General features: G+C 43.4%; 1 protein-coding gene across 1 annotated transcript in view; it reads right to left on the bottom strand.

Moving 5' to 3' along the window:
- The window catches only part of LTBP1 (latent transforming growth factor beta binding protein 1), a 1223697-nt gene that overhangs the window by 1180424 nt on the left and 20316 nt on the right, over window positions 1-22957 (bottom strand). The window contains exon 2 of the mRNA XM_078648754.1: window positions 3636-3706. Within this exon, the coding sequence (XP_078504880.1) occupies window positions 3636-3706 (71 nt within the window). The remainder of the gene's footprint in view (window positions 1-3635; window positions 3707-22957) is intronic.

The following is a 22957-nucleotide window of genomic DNA, read 5'->3' as shown; positions in this document are numbered from 1 at the left end:
TTAGGTGGTCATGTGTTTAACGAGGTCGCTTCCACTCTAACTGAGCCGCTGCAACTGTTTTGTAAATATTATCATAAATATTATATACTAAGGTAATGTGCCTATTAGTGCTGAAGCCTCCATGTTAAACAATAGTAGATATTACAGCAACCAGCATAATGTGCTGCATGGCTAAATACTTATAATGTCCCAAAGGTGAGACCGATTGCATTGCAAATGCTTGTTACCTATTGCCTTCCCGTTCAGTGCCTTAAACTGTTAATTCAGCCTGTTTTTTACTTTTCTTTCAAAGGGTGAATGCAGAGCCCTGTAGTTTCGCTGGTTGAGGTGCAGCCATGTAACAAGGGGGAACAGATTAGATGGTGAGAAAAAAGACATCTAAATACAGCTACCATAGTCAAAGCACTCCTCGTATTGCAATAACACAATGTGTATCGATCAGACTTACAAACAACACTGTGCAACTAGAAAGGGCTTCCTTCGCATAGGTAATAAGAGAAGTCTTCCTTAAAGTGAAAAGGATCCATATTCATATTCCGAGGGCAAGTTTATTCTTTCACAAATAAACGGCCTTTGTTCATTTTTCCTCATGGACAAACGCGGGCACTTGGCCGTACTGAGCAGCCGCAGATTTATTCCATAGGGATAGACGCAGGCTGAGTGCAGCAGCGGCTCCTCCGATAAGGCGGAGGAGATTTGCTGCACCGCTCTCCAAGCAGCTCAAAAGAAAAAAGAAAATGATGATAACGCAAAGTTATTTTCATTTTATTTTTCCTACTGCAGTGGTTCAGTTTCATGGGATGTATGACATTACAACGCATGCTTTTACATCGCATGCCTTTACAAAGCAAGTATTACAACGCAGTCCATTACAACGCATAGTGCTTTGGGGTGCTGGATAGTGAATAGTTTAATTTACTATTCCAACTCCAGTCCCCGTGGACACTAGGGAAGGTTATTGGATAGTAAATTAACCTATTCCCTATCCTAGAGCGCCCCCCAGACCAATGCGTTGTAATAGTTTGCGTTGTAATGGTTGCGTTGTAAAGGCTCTGCGATGTAAAAGTTGCGTTGTAAAGGTTGTTTACCAGTTTCATGCATAGCGGGGCTGGACAGAGCACCAGAGCAGGGGGAGGAGTGGTGGCATTCTCTAAGTGCGCATGACAGTTTGGCCAGCCGCCTTGAACCGGCCAAACAGTCATGCTTACTTTGCATGTTCTCCAACGGCTATATTATACAGCCTGGGTTGAGAACATGAACAGGCTCCCAGTCCGTGTCTGAGCGCCAAACCAAGGCACTTTTCTTTAACACGGGGCTCCTTCCAGCTGAACTATGTTATGTTATGTTATATTATCTTATATAGCGCTAAGCTGCCCCAGCGAAGGGGCGTCCGGCGCTTCAAACAGCACATACACAACTGACACAGATGGAACTCCGTTAGGAAGCTCCCAGTATGCTTAGTTTAGGGGGAAAAGGTAAGTCTTGATGGCTTTCCTAAAGGCCAACAGATTTTCTAGTGCTCGCATATGAGGGGGTAAAGAATTCCACAATTTTGCTGCCACAAAGCGGAAGGAGCGTCCACCCGCTCGGCTGCGTTTGACCCGAGGTACACTAACCAAGTGTTGTTCCGCTGAGCGTAATACACGGGTAGGAACATATGGGGTCAGAAGGTTGCAGAGTAGTGTAGGAGTCGAAAGTTTTAGAATTTTGAAGGAAAGACATAGTGTTTTAAATTTGATCCGCTGGGCCATCGGGAGCCAATGCAGCCTCCGGATGGTGTCAGTGACGGAACAAAACCGTGGGAGACCAACCAAGGCTCTCGCAGCCGCATTTTGAATGCGCTGCATCCGCATGATCTCGGCTTGATTGGCACCCAAAAGCAAAGAGCTAGCATAGTCCAATCTTGACAAACCAGTGGACTGGACTACTAGCTGTCTAGTGGGTGCATCAAAGAACTTCAAGACAGGTTTAAGACCCCGAAGGATACCAAAGCATGTGGCTGCTACTTTTTTTGTGTGAATACAGAAGCTCAGAGAGGAGTCTAACCAAACCCCTAAGTTCTTGACTTTACTCTTAGGCCCCGGGGCTTTACCTAGGGCCTCAGGCCACCAGTGACTACCCCATAGGTTAGTCCTTTTGACAACCAGCAGTATTTCTGTCTTGTTGGCATTCAATTGTAAACAGTTAGATGTCATCCAATCGGCTACAGCTGTAAGGCCGCGTTTAAACCTGGAGACGTTAGAAGTTGTGTCCTCCGTAAGTGCCACCACTAGCTGCGTGTCATCCGCATATGAGACTATGGTAAGGTCCCATTGCCTGGCGACCGCTGCCAGCGGCAAAACGTAAAGGTTAAACAACGTGGGGCTCAACGCTGAGCCCTGGGGGACCCCTTGCTCAATCGCGTGCGCCTTAGAAGTAAACTGAGGCGTAGAGATGCGAAAAGTCCTTTCTGTCAAGAAGGATCTAAAGTCTAAACCACTTAAGAGCAGCTTAAGAACTAGCTGGTGTTTTTGCACAAGCAAAAGAGGGGGGCTGTGTCAAAACAACCTAAGAACATTACAATTGGCACAACAACAGAGTGCCATGGCTCACCACTACACATGTGGCCACAACTGGGAAAATATTAGTTGGGTCCACTTTCTAAAGCGAGCGTCCTAGGAGGAGAATGGAACCCACGCTGGTCTCATGATCACAGCAGTTAGTATAACATTGTAAATTAGCATTGCAGAGCATGTGCAGTAATGTAAATATTATTCACAAGGGTTAAGCAATTCTGTGACTCCTGTGCAAAAATCCCTGATAGTTTGGTGAGCGGAAGGAGACCGAAGCAATGCACTTACTTTGTTCTTTTTGGGCTGTAGTGAAAGAATTCGGCCAAATCACACTCCGTGCTATCCACTCACTTTCAGTAACCGTCTATTTATATTCTCTCCATCAAAACCAATATCCATGTTACAACCTTCTAAACTATTCCAGTGTTTCAATTCGTTTCACTGCAAAGTTCCCTCTCAACAGCATGTCACAAGATCCTTCCACCTAAAAGTTTTGCAGATGTTCAGGAGCAATGCATGTATTTGGGTCTGGATTCCAGTAAACTGTATACATGGTTTAATATTCAGGCATTTGTTGGACACAGATTCATGCATTTATTAGTACAGAGAAAAGGTGTTACTATCACAGTAGACAGTAACTGACGTGAGAAAATATTGCTTAAGGCCTCACAGAGTCCATTCTGGAATGAGTTGACAGCAGGAAACACCTGGAGTCATACTTACAAGACCCAGTTCCTTTGGTTATATCACACTGCATTAATTTAACAGCACATGAAAAAACAACATGGCATACACAATACATGTGGATTTGTGAATGAAATATTCTATTCATTACCAATTGTTGAAAAAAGGGAGGGGCATCTTCACCCACTCGAGACTTCACCTCTCATGAATCATTGCCCAGTTCCACACTCTTCAATGATAACAAAAAATACACCATGTTCTGGGCCTTGGCAGATATACTGTATATTTATGTTTCTCTCTGCCCATTTATTTTTTCAATTTTATACAAGTTATGCTATAAAAGACAAAAAATAAATAATCTCCCCTGGCACTAAACCCTCTCAGTTAGGTTCTACTCACGTTTTGTGCACCTCTCTGATCCAGGGGCTTTGCTCCAGCCTTGACAGCACTGCCCCCCACAGACGTTCACCCTGAAAGAGCAAAACAAATTAATGTTTCACTATTTCCAATGACATTAGTCTACAGCAAAAAAGGATTTGCGCTCGTATCTACAGGTGTACACTTTATGCATTGATGCCTCATCAGCATCACCTGATCCTAAAATGTTGTCGCACAGCAGTTCTTAATACGAACAGAATATGGAGTGCTCTCCAAATAATCACTGGGGTATTGGAATAGTATTCATAATAAAGACAGAAAGAGAATTGAATCATATTAAAGTCCATCCAGATGGGTACAGAGATTCTTCCACTTCGTTCATAAACACAGACATGAGTCTTCAAAACACTTTATTCTTCAGATATGGAATATCAAGTCCAGCCAGCGCACTTTGCACTTCAACAAGGGCTTTATCAGGGCTGTAAAACAAATATATACAAAAACTATATTTAAAAACACATAAAATCCATTAAAACCAACCCCCGTAGTTGCGACTCCCTCCATCCTCATCTATGCATATCAAATTCTAATCATTTAGGACTCTACACCCATCTATTACTTGAAGCGCACCCATTGTGAACAGAAGATCACAGACTTTCAAATGTTACACAATAAATTTCCTTGCATCCAAGAACCACATTTTTCTTTTTACAAAGAAACCCCTACATGTGACATGTTCCGTTGAATATTTCATCAACATTTTATCAATGAAAAAGTAACATCATACAATACTTACCATTCAAATATCCCTCTAATAATATCACCATGTGCAGTATTGTGCTCGTACGGTACACTATTTCAGATCAGTCATGGTCACTGGAAATGAGACCATACGTGCGGACGATAGGGGGAAATAGAAGCTATAGGCTTCTTTTGCCTACAGTTCTAATACAATCACATTACACGCCATTAATCTTTTTCTATATGAGAAAGCACATGTATCACCCATTGAGTCCCCCTCTATCTAAGCAAGCTTCTCAGGAAATTCACAACCTTGCATCATTGAGAATTTCCAATGGATGCTAGGGTGAAAAACTAAGCAGATCACTTGATCCCCATTAAGCAGAAGTATGCCTTCCCTCTCTACGAGCACCTCCATTAGGTTCCGCACCCCTTATCAAGCTAACGTTTTCCAATTATACAGAGAGTGTCATTATAAAGAAATATCAAAACTCATAGCCAATCTAACCCTTCTTAGTTTAGCAGTTTCCTAAGTCAACAGGTTATTAAAACCACTTCCAAAAACTTCAAACGCTCCCACATAAACAACTACTACGGGCCAGATGTAGGTAACTTCAATTTACCGACTCATAAATACAGAATTTTACCGATTCGGTATTTATGAATCGGTAAATTTGAAGGTGGGAGATGTAGGTAATTTTTTAATGTGAATTACCGAATCGGTAACATTCGGTATTTACCGATTCGGTAAATACCGAATCGGTATTTCCCATTGATTCCTATGGGCTGTGAAGCCCATAGGAATCAATGGGAAATACCGATTTGGTATTTACCGAATCGGTAAATACCGAATCCTGCAAGGGTGCAGGGGGTGTCACTTTGACACCCTCTACCACCCCAAGTACAGGCATGTGTGACATGTGGCACACATACATGCCCTAAGGGCATGTCTGTGTGTCACATGGCACAGGTGTGCATGCACAGATGTGCATGCACACCTGAATTTGGTATTTTACCACCCAATTGGATTGGGTGGTAAAATACCGACTCTCAAGGGCCTGTGGCACTCTTAGGAGTGTCACCTACATATGGATTTACCGAATCGGTAAAATTACCGATTCGGTATTTTACAGAATCGGTAAATTTACCGATTTGGTAAATTTACCGATTCTGTAAAATGATGGCCCCTACATGTCAAACACCAAATACCGACCGGTATTTGCTCTCCTACATCTGGCCCTACGTGCTTTCAAACAACCAGCCTTATATTCAGCAATTATCCTCCAACCTTAATTTCAAATTGCATTCAATTAGAAAGCATCAGCAAACACAAATTCATTCCTTCTCCTCCTTATTGTGCTCCACTAAACCCCCAAACTCTTCTTCTATAGTGGTCGTCCCCTCCTGTAAAAAGGTCCGGCTAGTTCACTCCTTCTCTCTAGACCAGTATGCAAGGAAGCCGTTATACTCTCCCTTTAAATACCCACAGATGGCCAATCAGAAACTTCCACTCAAACAAATACTATCGGAGACTGATTTCTTCACTCAATTATGGTTTCCATTTAAGTCTGCTCTACTCTAGCAGTTGTCTCTATTGCGCTTGTCCCTATTGGTTTCTCCTATGGGTCAATCAGCTGCCTCGAATCCCCATCACCAAGCTTATTCCTCCATAGTGGTTTCCATTCTGATCAGATCTATTCTAGCAGTAGTCTCTATTGTGCTTGTCTTTATTGGTTCCTCCTATGGGCTAATCAGCTGCCTAGAATCCTCTGAACAGAGCCAACCCATAAGGCCCTGTGGATACTGTATGCAAATGGTTTTCATTCAGGTCAGTGTTGTCCTAACCGTAGTCTCTATTGTGCTCATCTCTATTGGCTTCTTCTATGGATAAGTCAGCTGCTTTGAATCCTCATTACCAAGCTTATTCCTCCATAGTGGTTTTCATTCTGGTCAGCTCTATTCTAACAGTAGTCTCTATTGCTCCTAAGGGGCAATCAGCTGCCTAGAATCCTCGTCACGGCCAATCCATAAGACCCTGCGGATAAGGTCTAAAAACACACTTGTTCCCTATTTCCATCTTCTAATTGACACTGCTTGGTTTTTGACTGTCCCCCTCTGTTTCCCGCCCAAACCAATCAACTGTCCATGATATATACGCATCTGGTCCATTTGCTTGATGTATTTTCGTTTTGTGCTTGTTAGTGGCCTGGAGGACACTTACAATGCAATCAACTATTTTTGCACCTAATTGTGTTCCTGAATTATCCAAATCATATATCACTTCCAGTGTAAAACTACAATGACTATTTGTTAAACTCCCAACACTGAGGAACACTTAGCAATGCGAACACCTTCTATAGTAGAAGGGTCTATAACTATGTTTCCAAATTCTTGTCTCACTCCCAATATCAATCTAAAATGTTTACTCATTCTATTATATTGCCTCCCACAAAAGTTGAATATCATCGCACCATCTCATAGTTAGGATATATGTATATGGTATAACATAGGTATACTGTTAAGTCCTAATTTCTTTATCTTGAAATTGTAGGCCTTTTCCGCTCAATTGCAGTCCTTGTAGCAATCTATTGTGGTATCGAAGAGTCTGAATACCAATTTTACATTACAAAATCGGCACTAGTCTCCAATATTCACTTCCATATTTCATGTCATTACAGCTCTTACTCTTATGACCCCTCCAGCATACCAAACAAAACCTAAACTCATTGTGGAAATTACCCTAGTAAGACCTAATATTCATGTAATTAGCAAGCCTGATACCCAGGGCCAAAACAAGTGTCCAAACCTTATATTCAAAACAAAACATAAATATAGTTCCCATATTCCATCCAGTTATTTCAAATACCCTACATAACAAGGGATTCTTGTCATGTTTCATCTGCCATTAAGTTTCCAGCTTTCATGACCAGTCAGTAGATTCCTTATTCGACTATGGAAAGAACTGAATACCCGAGGTGGAGGGTTCAGTATCAAAGCACTTGTAATCCCGAAAAATGAACCCCTAAAATTGTTACTTGTCTCTCTAACATGTTTCCTCAGCGTTGTGACCTTTTAAAAAGTAGTGAAGCTTATTTTCAATGTTAAGTCCTTTCTCCCAAGATCTCAACCTGCTAATCCATTTATCCTCTGCCTGCTGGAACTTAAGCTTCATACCTCCTCCCCTAGTATCTTTCTCTATTTTTTGCAACTCATGGAACTTAATATGGATTTCAACAGACGCTCGCCTAGATAGAGGGGGACTCAACATATGATATATCTGCTTTCACTTATAAAAAAAATCCATAGCGTGTAATGTGATTGTATTAGAACAGTAGTCAAATGAAGCTTAAAGCTTCTTTTTTTCTCCCTCTCTACCACACAGGAGGTCTCATTTCCAATCACCATCACTGATCTGGAATATTGTACCTTATAAGTCTAATACTGCACGTAGTGATATTATTAGAAAGGTATTTGTATTTTAAGTATTGTATGATGTTATTTTTTATGAATATAATGTTGATGAAAATTTTCAGTGGAACAAGTCACACTTAGAGGGTTTCCTTCCATAATCGAAAATATAGGACTTGGATCAAGGAAATGAATTCTGTATCATTTCAAAGTCTGAGATCGTCTGTTCCCAATGGGCGTGTGTCAAGTAATAGATAGGAGTAGAGTTCTAAATTATTAGAACTTGATATGCATAGATAAGGATGGAAAGAATCACAAATATGATTGTTGGTTTTAATGTATTTTATGTGTTTTACATTTTGTTTATGTATATATTTGTTTCACACCCCTGATGGAGCCTTTGTTGAAGGGCGAAACACGCTGGCTGGGCTGCATGTTCAATATGAGAAGAATAAAGAGTCTTGAAGACTCAACTTTACGCCTAGTTGTGTGTTCATAAACTAAGTGGAAGAATCTCTGTACCCAACTGGTTGGACTTTAATATGATTACATTCTCTACCTGTCCTTACTAAGGATACTATTCCAATGCGCCAATGATTATATGGAGGGCACTTCCCATTCTGTTCTTATTGCATATTGCGAGGTCAGAGAGTGGTGGGGCCTTTTTCTGACATGCAGCGCTACAAAATGAAATCAGAACACTAGCACTTCTAAAATTACAAATGACCTACTACTGATTTACAGAATGTTTGAACGTTTTAAAAGTATTGCAGACCCTCTGAATAAGCAATATGTACCCTAGGGGTCAACGAACACCAGGTTAAGAACTGCTATGTAGTACAGCAGTTCTTAACCTGGTGTTTGCTGACCCCTAGGGTACATAATGCTTATTCAGACGGTCTGCAACTGTTTTCAAACATTTAAACATCCGGTAATTGAGAAGGAGTTTGGAGGCTAAAAATTAAGTTGATACCCTTAGTTTGATTTGTGATAGAAGCACAAGTACAGCAAACAGAATTTAGTATGGATGATTGGTTGCCTCCCTTGAACCACTGGTGTGCATGCACAGACAGAATGCATTAGAAGAAAAAAAGAGAAAGCGACATGCTATAGCCTAGCATATTGCTTAATATTTTACAAATAAAACCACATTTTGGAAAGCTCTACCCTTCCCATCACAATTTCGATAACTGTACATTTTTTGTTTGTGAATTTAATACAATATTTCCGAATTTGAATATTAATATGTTTGTGTATTGTTTTGAAGTATACATTGTCCCTAGCTTCCAATAGTGATTCAGTGGTGGTCCAGGGAAGTCAAAAGGTTAAGAACCACTACTCCAGTCTGTAAAGTAATACATATGATAACCAGCACACCATCCAGCTGTTTGAAACAAAAGAGCTCCTTCCTGTGGAGCCTGTGAGTATGTTTATCTATTTTCATAATTAACTCCAGTTATGTTATACTGGACTACACAAATTGCTCATATATCAGATGGCACAGCCTGTGGTATTGTGGCAATGAAGAGTCATGGTTGGAATGACTTGAGATTAATTCCCTGACAGACTTACTGTCTTCCTCCATTTCATTAATTCAATGTGCTTACATTTTAAGTGGACTGTGAAAACTACATCTGTGACTTGGTTTTACCCACATCACTGGTGCGGAAAAACTGTGTCACATGCCTGTATTATAACCAGAAAAAGGCTGTAATAGCGCAGAATTAAATAAGCCAAAACATCTGTAAAAAGTTGTTATCGCAAATTAGCACTTCTGTTTATCCACCTGAGAACTGGGGACCCACATTACGAAGTAATTACAAGGGTAATATCTGTGGTGGTATTGTCATTGCTGGTAGCAATGATTATTGGATTCGAATATCGGGCTGTTAACTAAGAGAATATCTGTCGGTAAGAAAGACATAACCTGAGCAATCACTCCAGTTCTTTAGCAGCAGAATACTGCAGGAGAAATGTAAGGTATGTGTGTGTGTTATCAAGATTGCAACTCCTGTTATGACCTTATCAGCCCTATGTAAATTCCAAAAGCAATGTTATCAGTGCTGAATGGTGCATACACGTAGGGTTACCCAATTACCGTCCAGTTGTACTGATCTGCACGATTCCATTCACATCTAATTCAACTCCTAAACCCAGGGATTACTCATGCTGTTTCCACTTATTACCACACATTTTCTGATGTTCTCATATCTATTATTGCAATATTGTTCAGCATCCTTAAGTAATAATAATGTTATGTGCTCGAGTTACACATACAGTATAGATCTGGTTTTGCACAGCAAGTTACTAATATTTAGGGAGACACAAGCCTGAATTTCTTAGTTCATGCATCTGCCAAAAGGATCTTATTTATAACTGACATGCAAAGGGGCATACAGGGAGCAAAAGTATTCAATATGAATTCGCAGTTTCTCAGATGAGAAATGATCTCTGAAATACAGGAGTAGTGCTACCAACCCAGAGAAGCTAGAATTGAGTAATATCCGGAAGCTGCAGTACCAGTGAAGCTGGTACTGGGTCACATCTAGGAATTATAAGTCCTTAAATCCAGAGTCTGCTGTAGGCACTCATTGAAGGTTAACAGGACCCACTGGAGCCTGTAGTGGGTTGTACCCAGGGTGTAATCCTGTTCTCTGTGGCTGACAGCTGAAATACACTACTGGAATAAACACTCTATTCCCAGAACACACTTTTTTTTAGGAATACCATTACTTGCAAGCCAAACAATGGATAATTTCAGGTTTATTCGGCTGAAATAAAACAGACAAAAGTACATAGCAAAAGGAATACGATCATAGAAATACATATTTAAAATGCAGACTAAAAAGTTATAAACACATACTAAAATAATACAGATTGAAAAATTAAAAATACCTATACAAAGCACAGAAAAAAGAATTTGACGCAAATAGTGAATCATATATCAAAAATAAATTGCTCCAAGGTAATATTTCTTTCTGGTAATTAGAGAGCATTTTATAATATGTATTACTGTAAAGCACACATCAGGGACCCCCACTCACTGTAAAAATAAAGAGGCATATTTATAACATCTTATATGTGTGCGTCCTAACATTGAAATCAGAAATCATTTGCGATGGGTGGTGTAAACAGTACAAAATAATATTAAGTGCGGTGTGCTTTGACTAGAACAATCATCACAGGAAACTAGGCAGATTTGTCAACGAAGGTCCTTGAGTATGAAGCACAGCCTCATGAGGAGAAATATATGCCATACTTTTGAAACAGCTGATAAATTGGCCTCTGGGACATATCTAACAATAATATTCAGGAGAGCCTCACTAGACTGTCTGACACATAATTCCTCCTTACGCACATTATGGAGCCAATTGAAAAACTGGCCTTTCACCACCTCCAGTGTAAGATGCAGAGTATTCTCTACATTTGCGTGCAAACCGGGCCCCCAGATCACTGAGGATTTGCCTAACATATACCAGCCAGGGAATAACAGATGCACAGTCAAGAGCCACAAAGTCAGCTTTTACAGCTCTAGAGAAACGAACTTCCGGGTTTCCCCATACACTCAACCATAGCAATAGAGGCTGCAATTTAATATAATCCTCCACAAAACCTAGACCAACCTCTGCATGGTATAAGATGCTGGATGCGGTTTGTGAGGATTGTGGCAGAGTCTCTGTAAAAATATATTTTCAACCTTTTGCATAAGGTCAACATCAACATGCCCCCACACTCCAACTTATCGGTGCCAATCGAGAGACATTTACCCCTAAAGATGTGAACTAACTCCTTCACTGGCCCTGCGAACCAGCCTTTTAGCAAAACGAAAGATTGAGTCAACGGATCTCTGAAATTGAAGAGTCCTAACTTTTAATTAAAACTTCCAGTTCCTTGCTGTGTCCATCGAAATTCCCAAGTTGGGGACATTTTGGGCTTTGGCCACTTCATTCCTGGACAAGGTACATTTTTTTAGATTTTAAATACTTTGGCCCACATTTAATTTTAAATGATTTTGAGAGCTTGGCTTTCAACCCTAGGTCATTCATAAAAATGCTAAGTTCATCTAGAAGAACCTGAAGCCCATTAGCAGATCTAGCTAATAACACTGTGTTGTCTGGGGACAATAATACTGTGGCGCAGCAAGAGCCTATCTTAGACACATCTTTCAATCCCTTGAGTACAAAAATTATTCTAAGCCATTAATGTAGATTAGGAAAAGAGAGGGGTTATGACACAACCCCATCGCACCCCAACAGTAGCGTTTATTTTAGGAGAGAGTTCACCCTCCTTACAATAGTGTAGCTTCACTGAGGTGTGCCAATGTAAACCAAAGGGCAAGTCTAGCAGTGCCTTACCAATACCCATGCCCTCCATTATTTCCTAAAGTTTAAGACATTGTCGAAAGTGCATGTAAGGTCCATAAAGGTCATATGCAAGGTTCCTTTTTTGCCCTGACCTATTTTTGGGTGATAACATGTAAATTTAGGCACTGACCCACAGTGTCAAGCCTGGGGAGAAACCCAAACTGTACATCCAAGAGTGCCTTGTTCTCAAGTGCCCATTCCTCCAGTCTTGAGAGTAGTACTATGTACAGAATCCTAACAGTGCTACATGATAGGGCAATAACAACTAGGGAGGCCTTTGTTGCTCTTCTCAAAAATTGGGACAACTACTGCCTCCTGCCAAGGTGGAAACTAGTAGGTCTACAATGGCAGGTCTCAGGATATTTGTGACTATAGGGGCACAGAATGAAATGTGTTTTAAATAGGTTTCTAGGGATTCCGTCTGCGATACGCAGGGACAATAATATAATACTGCCAACGTTTTGAATCACCAGCGAGGTGCGATCCCTTTGCAGGCCAGAATCACTAGAAGAGAGACTTGATGGTTAGTCAAACTGTTGCAGCATTGAAAGGACCTCATGGCTATTCGTGACTTGCAAATTGCATGTTACGTTTAAATTGAGACTATGATTTTCTATGTTAGAATGCTGAGATCTCTGGGGCCTGGCCAACCAGCTGATCAGGCTGTAGAAGAAACCTAGAAGGTGGGCTATGAAGTTTCCAATTTTATGGGCAATGGGTATAAACAGTGCAGTGAATTTGTGAAGTTGGCAAATGCACAGTCCCCTGGAGAGTCCTTTGTGTGTGTACCAACCCAAGTAACTCTTCTAACAAATAGTATTTCTGAATGCAAATTACACGTCCAACTGGAGTGTTTCCTGAAGCAGTAGACAACTTGGTTTTTGAGGGGCACATAATCTTCCTTAGGGGTGAGGATGTACAGCATGCATCTCGGAGGAGCTGAGGGTATATGCCGTTTGTTACTGAACATTTTGGGTTATCAGAGTTAAAGTGCACGTGGCGCTCAGGAAGTAGGCCTATCTTGGGTGCCCTGTTGACTAGAATCCAGCCAAGCCCCGATCATGTTGTTGCCCCGAAATATGGCCAGCGTCAATGGGCGCATGAATGAATGAATGCTGAGTTTTATAAAGCATGTGAATGCCTTGGTGTCCTAGTGCTGACTTTGAGCTGCACTTGCTGATGGCAGTGACAGAACAGGAGAGTTAGTGAGTTGTTTACTGGATGCCAGATTGGGATTATTACCAGGGGCTTTGGAAGCCAAGGTAGTCCGTTGTTTTAGGGCCAGCTGTATGACCGTTTTTTGAGGTTGCAAAGGGGATTCCGGCAAAATAGGTCAGCCCAATTTACTAAGCCTATTTTGCGAGTCGCTAATCAATTAGCGACTCGTAAAATAGGGTTAGCGATTCGCTATTAGGAAGGGGCATGCCAAGGCCATCCCTTCCTAATAGCGAGTCCACAACCTATCTATGAATGTTTTGCGACTGCAATTGAGGTCACAAAACACTCACAGGTTACAAACCTTCTCAGAAGGGTGGTAAAGCACCCCTTCGCCTTTGGGAATGGATGTGCAAATATTTTTTAAGAGCAGGCAGTGGTCCCAGGGACCACTCCCTGCTTCATTTTTATTTTTTAAATGCATCCGTTTTCCAACAGAAACAGAAAACAGTCTGCATTTAAAAAAATAACTGCTTTATCGACAAAGCAGTCCCAGACATGGTGGTCTGCTGACCCCAGCAGGCCACCATCCCTGGGAGTGCTAGCAAATCCCAATGGGGTCGCAAATTGTGAAACCCTTATTAATATTCATGAGACATGCAATTTGCGACCCAATTGGGAATTGCAAACAGTGTCTGAGACACTGTTGTACATTGGATTTTGCGACTCGCAAATTGCAACTTGAAATTTGTCGCAATTTGCGAGTCGCAAAATCCAATGGCTGTACATCTGACCCCAAGTCTTTTATTTTGCTCAGAATTAGGCAGTACACATCACTCATCCTGGGTTTCTTAGCTATGAGTCCAGACAGCGGGGTGGGCTGTGTATAATAGTGTTCTACCGCCAAATGCGGCATAAGGTGAGGCGTATTAAACCAATATGTTGCATATTGCACCTGCACGCTAAGGTAAAATAGCTCAAAGTCAGGGGCATCGAAACCTCCCTGCACATATGGCAATGTCAATATCTCCCATTTCAGCCTGGGTTGCTTTCCGCCGTAGGCAAGATATATCATCTGGGTTTTAAGGGTTTTAAAAAAGGCTGATCCAGGTGCACGGGGGATGTTAATAAATAGGTACAATAGTTTGGGTAAGATTACCATCTTCATTAAAGTGATTCTTCCTGCCATTGACAGAGGCAGTGCTCTCCATCTTCCCACTGACTCCATAATGTCGTCCATCACCCTCCCGTAATGAGCACGCAGGAGCTCCGGGCCATCTGTGGCAATTGGTATACCCAAAAACGTAACTTCGCTAGGGCACCATTCAATGGGATAGTCCAGGGGGTAAGGACACACAGCATCCGTGAGCGGTAACAGTTGAGATTTCCTCCAATTTATTTTAATTCCTGGCTTTGCCCCAAATACGACAAACTCTCTCAGAATGGGATTGAGGCTGGTCTAAGGCTCCCGTACATAGAGCATAATATAATCCGCGTATAATGAAATTAATATGTGCTGTGTGGGATATTCTAGAGCACATTCTCAATGCAATTGCCTAAGTCTGTCTACCAGTGGCTCGACTGCCAGGGTGAACAACAGCGGCAACAGCGGACACCCCTGGCGAGTGCCCCTTGTGATGTCAAACCAAGGCTAGCTAGCCCCGTTCGCTATCACCTTTGCACGTGGGTGCGTGTAGAGCAGCTGTATCCATGTTAGAAAACTATCCCACAGTCCCATCCGCGGCAATATGCTGAATAGATAATCCCACTCCATCTAGTTGCACGCCTTAGTTGCGTCTAAAAACACTGCAACCGCCTCAAGATCTGGGTCCATATCTGACATTGCCGCAAACAGGGTTCATAAGTTGTGAGAAGTAGCGTAACCAGGTACAAATCCCGCTTCATCAGGCAGCACCAGTGCTGTCATGAGCAAACTGAAACGGATTGCTATCATCTTAGCCAATATTTTAGCATCACAGTTAATCATGGAGAGAGGTCTATATGAATCACACCTATCTGCTGGCTTACCAGGTTTGAGTAGTGAGATGATGGTGGCCTCTCTCATGGTGGGTGGCAGCTCACCTAGTTCGAAGGCCTCATCATATACTTGTTTGAGTATAGGGGCTAAATGCTCTACATATGTTTTATAAAAATTGGCAGGTAGGCCGTCAGGCCCAGGGACCCTGCCAAAGCAAAGCTGCATTTTAGCGGCACTAATTTCATCTAGTTCGAACTCAGCAGATAGAAATTCTCTAAGTGAGTCTGCCAGCCATCCCAGGGCGACTGGCTCTAAATAATGAGGTAGGGACATTGGTTGTTGTCGCGCAGAAGTGTACAGAGTGGTATAAAAGGATTGGAATGTAAGTAGTATATCTAAGGTGCCCCTAACACTCTCACCTTCTGCAGTTTGTAGCTCCAGTACGTAGTTCGTGAATCTGGGTTTTCGTATTTGCTCAGCTAGTGCCTTCCCCGGCCTGTCGCCCTCTCCATATCGCCAGGCTCTAAAGTATTTCCCTCACAAACAACACTCTCTGTCTGCCTCTACATGATGTTCGGATATCTTGTCCCTGAATTTGACACATGTCTGAGGGTATGGCGAATAAGTTATATCCGCCTCAATGTGTTTAAGTTCTGTCTCTAAGTGGGTGAGCGTTTGTCGCAAGGCTCTGAGCACCCCCACCCCCCTGACAATGCTAAGTCCCCTAAAGGCAACTTTAAACGCCTCCCACACTGTCCCCACCATTTCCTCCGAGCCCAAGTTGCACTGAAAGAAATCTTGTATTTCTTGATCCATCTCAGCTCTGAATGCTGTGTCTAAAAGTATTAAAGCAAACAAATGATGGACGGAATGCTGACAATTCAAACATTCTTTTGTCCACTACACCACCCCAGATAGGACCCAGCCATATGCAAATCAGTCTTGACCCTGTGCCTCATGGAAACAGTCCAGACTGAACTGCCAGGCCGGGTCCTCCCTGGACTGGAAACAAGCATCCTGGGACCGGTTTCAGGGTATGTCACCCTTCTTCAGCCAGGCTAGCTTGAATCCAGTAGCACAGTGAGCAAGGGACCCACATCTGGGCATACCCATCCCACTTAGGGAGAAAAGTATTACAGCAAACAAATGATGGACGGAATGCTGACAATGCAAAAATTCTCCCCCAGTCAAAAGATCTGGGTTAAATCCATTGTTCTTTTGCCCACTATGTACCCCAGATTGGACCCAGCCATGTGCAAATCAGTCTTGACCCTGTGCTCCATGGGAATAGTCCAGACCGAACTGCCAGGTCAGGTCCTCCCTCGACCAGAAACAAGCATCCTGGGACCGGTTTCAGGGTATGTCACCCTTCTTCAGCCAGGCTAGCTTAAATCCAGTGGCACAGTGAGCAAGGGACCCACCGCTGGGCATTCCTATTCCACTTAGGGCAAAAAGTGTTACAGCAAACAAATGATAGACGGAATTCTGACAATGCAAACATTCTCCCCCAGTCAAACGATCTGGGTTAAATCTATCGTTCTTTTGCCCACTACATCATAAACGTATGGCGGGGGCAACGCCAGGGTCAGTAATCCTGCCAGAGTGTCTTGACGCGTGGTCTCGGTATATCAGGGCTGCGTATGTTACAGACTTGCATGCGGTGGATAAGGCTACAAAGATCCTGCAATGTGTTCACACTCTTCACAGCATGGAAGCTTAATAACGTGCAGTGTGTTATGCTGTGGTACATCAAAATAGTAACATTTCCCTTCTCCTCCCCCCTCCCACATTGACATCCCCAACTTGTCGTGAAAGTGATTCCCACTCTCTGTTCCCAAAAACACAGCAATCAAAAACATTATCACTAACGGCTAGATCTCAAGTAGAGTTGTACCAGACTATATAGATCAGAAAGAAAGAGAGGGGAGAGGAGGAGTGAGCGTAACACAAGGATAGGGAGAGGAAGTGCAGAGGAATGGGGAGACTTCAAAATGTATTACGGGAGGTGATAATCGGGTAATGGGGTGGGACGGGGGATCGAGTGATGGTGGGGGGAAGGGGACTGACTCAATTATCTCACAGGGGGAGAGGAAAGACAAAGAGAAGTGAACAATAAAAGGTGGCGGCGAGCTGTCTCCTAAATGTCTTGTGAAGATGTGTATGGAGAAAAGTGAGAAAATAGAAAACCACTACTGTGGTCAGGGGGTATGCCCTAAGGGGTAGCGTCAGAGGGGGGCGGTTACCGGCTGTCCTCCTCCCTGTTGTCCAAAATAAAGAGGGAGCAGGATGCCTGGCATTCAAAGGGGGGTTGCTCACCCATTCCCTCCTAATGGATATGAGTCTATCACTTAAGCAATATTATCATATTCAGTGGCAGTGCAAAAACGGATACATTCTGAAATCAGTTCGGTGAATGTAGCACTCTCAGCAAAGGACTTCGTTACTCACGGCACCTCCCACCAAGACACAGTCAATCATTATCAGAGAGCTGTGAAGATGGACGATTCTTCGAGTCATTAGCTTCGTGGCCTGATTTCTGCTTCTTCAGTTTGCGCAGGTAGTCCTCTACTTGCTGCAGAGCAGTGTGGAAGTACAGTTTCCCCTGATGCGTGATTCGTAGGCGTGCAGGGTATAGCATTACATAGTCTATGTGTGCTTGCATCAGTTTACGCTTCACCAGCTCAAATTTCTTTCTGGCCTCTTGGACGCCATTGTAAAGTCTAGGTATAGAGCAACAGTGTGGCCATCATACGTTAAGGGAGATTTTGCTCTCGCCAGTTTCAATGCTTCATCCCGTTCACTGTAATTGAGAAGCCTGGCAATGATAGGTCTGGCTGGGGGGGGCTGGGACCCAAGGAGCGGTGCACTCTGTCCACCACTAGCAGTAGCAAAAACACTCTCGGACTAAAGAGACTGTGCAACATCCTCTCTATATATTCCTCCATTTTATCCGTGTTGGCAATCTCCGGTATTCCCAAAACACGGATGTTGTTGCGTCTGGAGCGCGCCTCAAGGTCCTCATCCTTGGCCGCTATGACCTTTAGTAGTTTATCCATTTGGGCCAATTGCTTTTCTTTGGAAGACGCTGCGTCCTCCAGATCCAAGATTCTATGCTCCGTCTCTCCTATGCGCGCATCCTGTTTTGCTAGTTTTTGAGCCATAAAGTCAAGGCGATTACACATAGTGTCCATTTTAGATTTGATGGAGGTTAGGCTATATTTCATAGTGACAAGTAGTGTTTTAGGATCGCCGTCGTCTAGTTGTGTGTCATCAACATGCGGGCAATTGCTCGGAGTCACTCTGATGTCTCGGTGTCCTGCGGGCCTCAAAGGGCAGTTTCGACAGTTTTGGGTCAGCTTCGCCCATCATGTCTAGCTGCAGCCTGTCCGTGCACACTCTCAGAAAGGTAGGTGTATAACTGTGGATATTGCAAGCTGGTCGCGGGGACCGCCCAGCAGTGTAAAGTGCGAGTAGGCACCTCTATGTCATTAATGATGTCACTGTGACCCCACACACATCTGAGACTTCGGGTCAGTAAGGGTCTCTCTGAAAGCTGACCTCTCCGATAGCGAGGTGCTACTGCCCCAGCTGCTTTCTCCCGTCAGGAGCCCAGTGCTGTTACATCGGGGAGGTGTGTCAAGCCAGCTGATCCCTCGCCGGTACCGCAGCACCCCTCTGTAGAGGTGGGTGACGCTGCTCTGTATGGGCATGTCCCAGGATGTAGGCTTCATGGCGATCCGTCAAGGTCAGTCAAGTAGGCCGCAGTTCCGTCTACTTTCCCTGAACGCGGGGCCCCCGAGACCTGCATGTAGTCGAGCCTCGTCACACAATAGCGGCCCTGGCAGCCAGCCGTTCACAGTGCAGTCAGGGGGCCGGATGCCTAGGCACATGCCCGGGGGTCCTCAAACTTGGCTACGCAGGCCACTGCTCGCAAAGTGGCACCAGCAGGGTCATTGCCAATGAAGCCGCCCTCGATGTGGGGGTGCGCCTCGGCCCCCTTGTGGAATGATTTCTCCCTTCCATGCAGGTATGTGCACCCCTCCCTGTTTACTGCGGCCTAGCAGCGCAATCAAGGCTCCAGCGCCGTCACCATGTGAACCTGTGTATCGATGGGGGTAGGTCCTCGTAGCTCTATGGGGCATGCTGCAGATCCCTGTGTGAGCCCAACTAGGCCCTTCCGCTCCTCGCCGCTTCAACCTCTCCTGCAGAGCGAGTCCAATCCCACGCCACCTTGCGAACCTTACTTGTTGGCTTATATGGATCCTCCCCTGCACTGCGGCCTGGTAGCGTGCTCAGTGTCCGGGCCCCGTCACTACTCGTACCTGCACTCGGTGTGGCCCTCCCAGCCCGACGGAGAATCTCGTAGGGCGGTTACTGCTGTCAACTTCACAGCGAGTGTCCCTGCCGCCACAGCCCAGCAGCAGGCGAGGCAAAAAGAGTGCCCTCATTAAATGCCACGGCGGAGATTGGTGCTGCATCTTCTGGCTCACGTCTGGGTCTTCTTTACCACATTTCCGCCACAGAAGGACTAGGCTCGTCGCTACACAGCAGCTGACGATATGTGGGCAGCACTAACCGCTGTGATCGATTCCAGAGACAGTCCAGTATCACAGGACCATGCCCTGCTGGTCGATCGGCTCATGGGAGCAGGGTAATATTGGATTGTTTCTCCCAGGCCGCCAGAGCCTCACACAAGTGAAGCCATCTTGGTCACACGCCCTCTAGCGCCCCCCCCCCCCCAGATGTGATGTTCCTTCATGATAAGATTTAACTTCACATACGAAACCTAGACCGTTCTGAGATAATGCAGACTACAGAGCAATGTTTTAATTGTAGTATATGCACTCAATTAACATTATAATATGGATTTCAAATGCCCTGATGTACATCAGATACTCAGTGACACATATTTAGCACAAATTTAGAATTTCTACATTTTGCACAATCAGAAGTACTAATAACAATTACTGCATCCATGTATTCAACATGTGATTGTACTGTCCCTTGTGTGGTATTACTCAATCTGAGTCACTTAGATCCTTGAGGTCAAATTGAGTGCAAAATTACCTTTGACAACTTGCATTTTCTCAGGAATTTGACTGTTTTGGACCCAATTTATTCCTCTTTGATAAATATTAAGGAATACCATGCAGTAATGGTTTCTACACCAGTTTTCAAGGCATTATTGTTGTTTTTGACATATTGTGCAGAACATTATTGTGGGGTGGTATGTGCCTGGTTTAAAACCAGACCAAGGGCAATTTTGGTTTGTCTCCAATGAGGTGCCAGTGCTAAAATGGATGCAAGTTGTGTTTGTTCCCACTTTAGCACCACCACCTTGGTCTAAATATCCCACAGAGCAGGATTACCACATGCAATAATGGCCCATCCAATAAATTCCGTATATCTAAGGTCAGACAACCTTTAAAACCTACAAAGGTACTGTATAAAGATACTTCCAACCAAAACCAGTTACAAAAAAAACTTACAATTGAAGAAAATTAGTTTGATTGAGAAAAATAATTCCTAACATATGTTTATTGATAAGTTTTTATATAGCGCTACCTAGACCCGGCGGTATCAGAGCGCTTTCCAAAATCAAAATCATGACCAGAAAATACATTAAAACACACATGCGAATATAAACAAGGTGAGAATTCTAAATAGAAACTAGTAAACATTTAGCTTTAGGTGATTAGAGCAAAACCAGGAATATAGCTCGATCAGTGTGGCGTTAAGATGTCGAATGTCACTGGGTGATTTGATTTCGTAGTAAAGTTGCGTGTCATCAGCATATAGGTGATATTTGATCCATGACTGCTTCAAGAGGATCGTCAGGGGTTTCATGAAGATTCAAAAAGGGAGGGGGATAGAATGGATATCTGCTGCACTTCTAGATTGACCTGTGAGGGTTTAGAAAGACAGGAGTTAATTTTGAATTGCTGCGACCGGTGTTGCAGGTAAGATGTGAACCATTTTAAGACAGTGCCATTGATGCCGAAGCGACACCTCAGAGATTCAAGTGGGACTGGCTGATTAATAGTATAGAATGCTGCCGTTAGGTCAAGAAGGATTAGTAGACTAGCGTCTCTCTCGTCTAGGGATCTGTGAATGTGATCAGATATTATGAGCATGGGTGTTTCAGTACTGCAGCCTTTTCTGAAACCGGATTGGAACATGCCTGAAAGGGTGAATTTTCATATATGATGATTAAGTTGCTGTAAGACACATTTCTCCAATGCCTTGGCTAGGAACGAGAGGTTTAAAATAGGCCTGAGGTTGTTGAGATTGTTAGGGTCAGCCTGGGATTTTTGGGAATGGGTGTGATTTGTCCTTCTTGGAGAGGGATCGGAACACAGCCCGTGGTGAGAGATGTGTTGATGATTAGAGTCTAAAACGGGGTGATGATGTGGTTGAGGTTTTTCACCATCGTGGATGGGAGGGGTTCATTTGTGTGGGTCGAAGGCTTTAGATTCCTGATAATATCGAAGACTTCCTTTTCCGACAGGGGATTAAAGTCAGACCAGTTGGCATTGTTTTTCTCTTTGGCGTGATTTAGGTATCTGTTAGTACCTTTAGGGGTTGTTTGGTCAGCGATTGGAACAGAAGGAGGGTCTGTCGTAAGGGGTGGTGGGTCAGAGAGGGATGTAAGGACGAAGGACAGAGAGGAGAGTTGCATGAAGGATTGCTCAATTTTGGTGACTTTGTCAGAAAAAAAGCAAGCAGTTTCTTCCCATCATTCATTTGTGGTGATTAAAGTAGGAGGGGGGTCAGCCTTGGTTTGTCTTTTCATGATGTTAAAGAGTTCCCTGGGTCTATTTTTTGGGCGATCCAGTTGGTCACGGAAGAAGAAGGCTTTTTCTTTAAAGATATGTTTCTTGTATGATAGCCTTGTAGTTCTGAGTAGAGCTAGGTGAGTAGTCGAGGAGTTTTGTCTCCAAGACCTTTTTGCTTGTCTGAGTTTACTTCTTTCATAGTTGAGATCTGGGTTAAATCATGATGTTGATTTAGTAGCTCTCAGTTGTTTTAGTTTGGGTGGGGCCACTTGGTCGAGAACAACTGAGATCAAGCTCTTCAGCTGTGTATGGAGGGAGCTGTAGTTGTTTAAGAATCTTGTATTCAAGTTCAAGAATTTGGACAAGTTTGATATTTCTGGGTAATTGCTTCGGTTTTTTTGTAACACCAGGGAGGAGTCTGAATGTGGTATTGCTATTGAAGAGAATTAGATGGTGGTCTGATCAATCTATAAGAGATATGGAGCTGATGGAGATCAAGTTATTTTTAGCGATAATTGCATCCAGGGTGGAGCCTTTAATGTGTGTTGGTTTATTGCAGAGTTGATTAAGGTTGTTTAGATCCAGAAGATTTGTCAGTAGTCGCACTAAAGTGTCTTCTGCGTTGTTCCAATGAATGTTGAAATCTCCCAGGAACACATCCTTCGTGTTAGTTAGGGCGAACCTGGTAATAAGAACAGAGAACTCTTCTGTGAAGATTCTCGATCACCAGGAGAATGGTAGTTGGTGTGGAATTTGATAGAATGCGAGCCTTTGATTAAAGGTTTCACCCCAAGGTATTCAGAGGTCGAGTATTTTGCCATGTTTAACATGGAGAGTTGGATTTCTATTTCGTGACTAATGGCTAGACCTCTTTTAGGTCTGTCCTGTCTGATGGGAGTATACCCAGGAGGTGTAAGCAGG

Source organism: Lissotriton helveticus, chromosome 6, assembly GCF_964261635.1.
Source record: "Lissotriton helveticus chromosome 6, aLisHel1.1, whole genome shotgun sequence".
NCBI lineage: Eukaryota > Metazoa > Chordata > Amphibia > Caudata > Salamandridae > Lissotriton > Lissotriton helveticus.
Note: the sequence above shows the minus strand (reverse complement) of the source record. Positions and strands in the feature narration are given on the sequence as shown.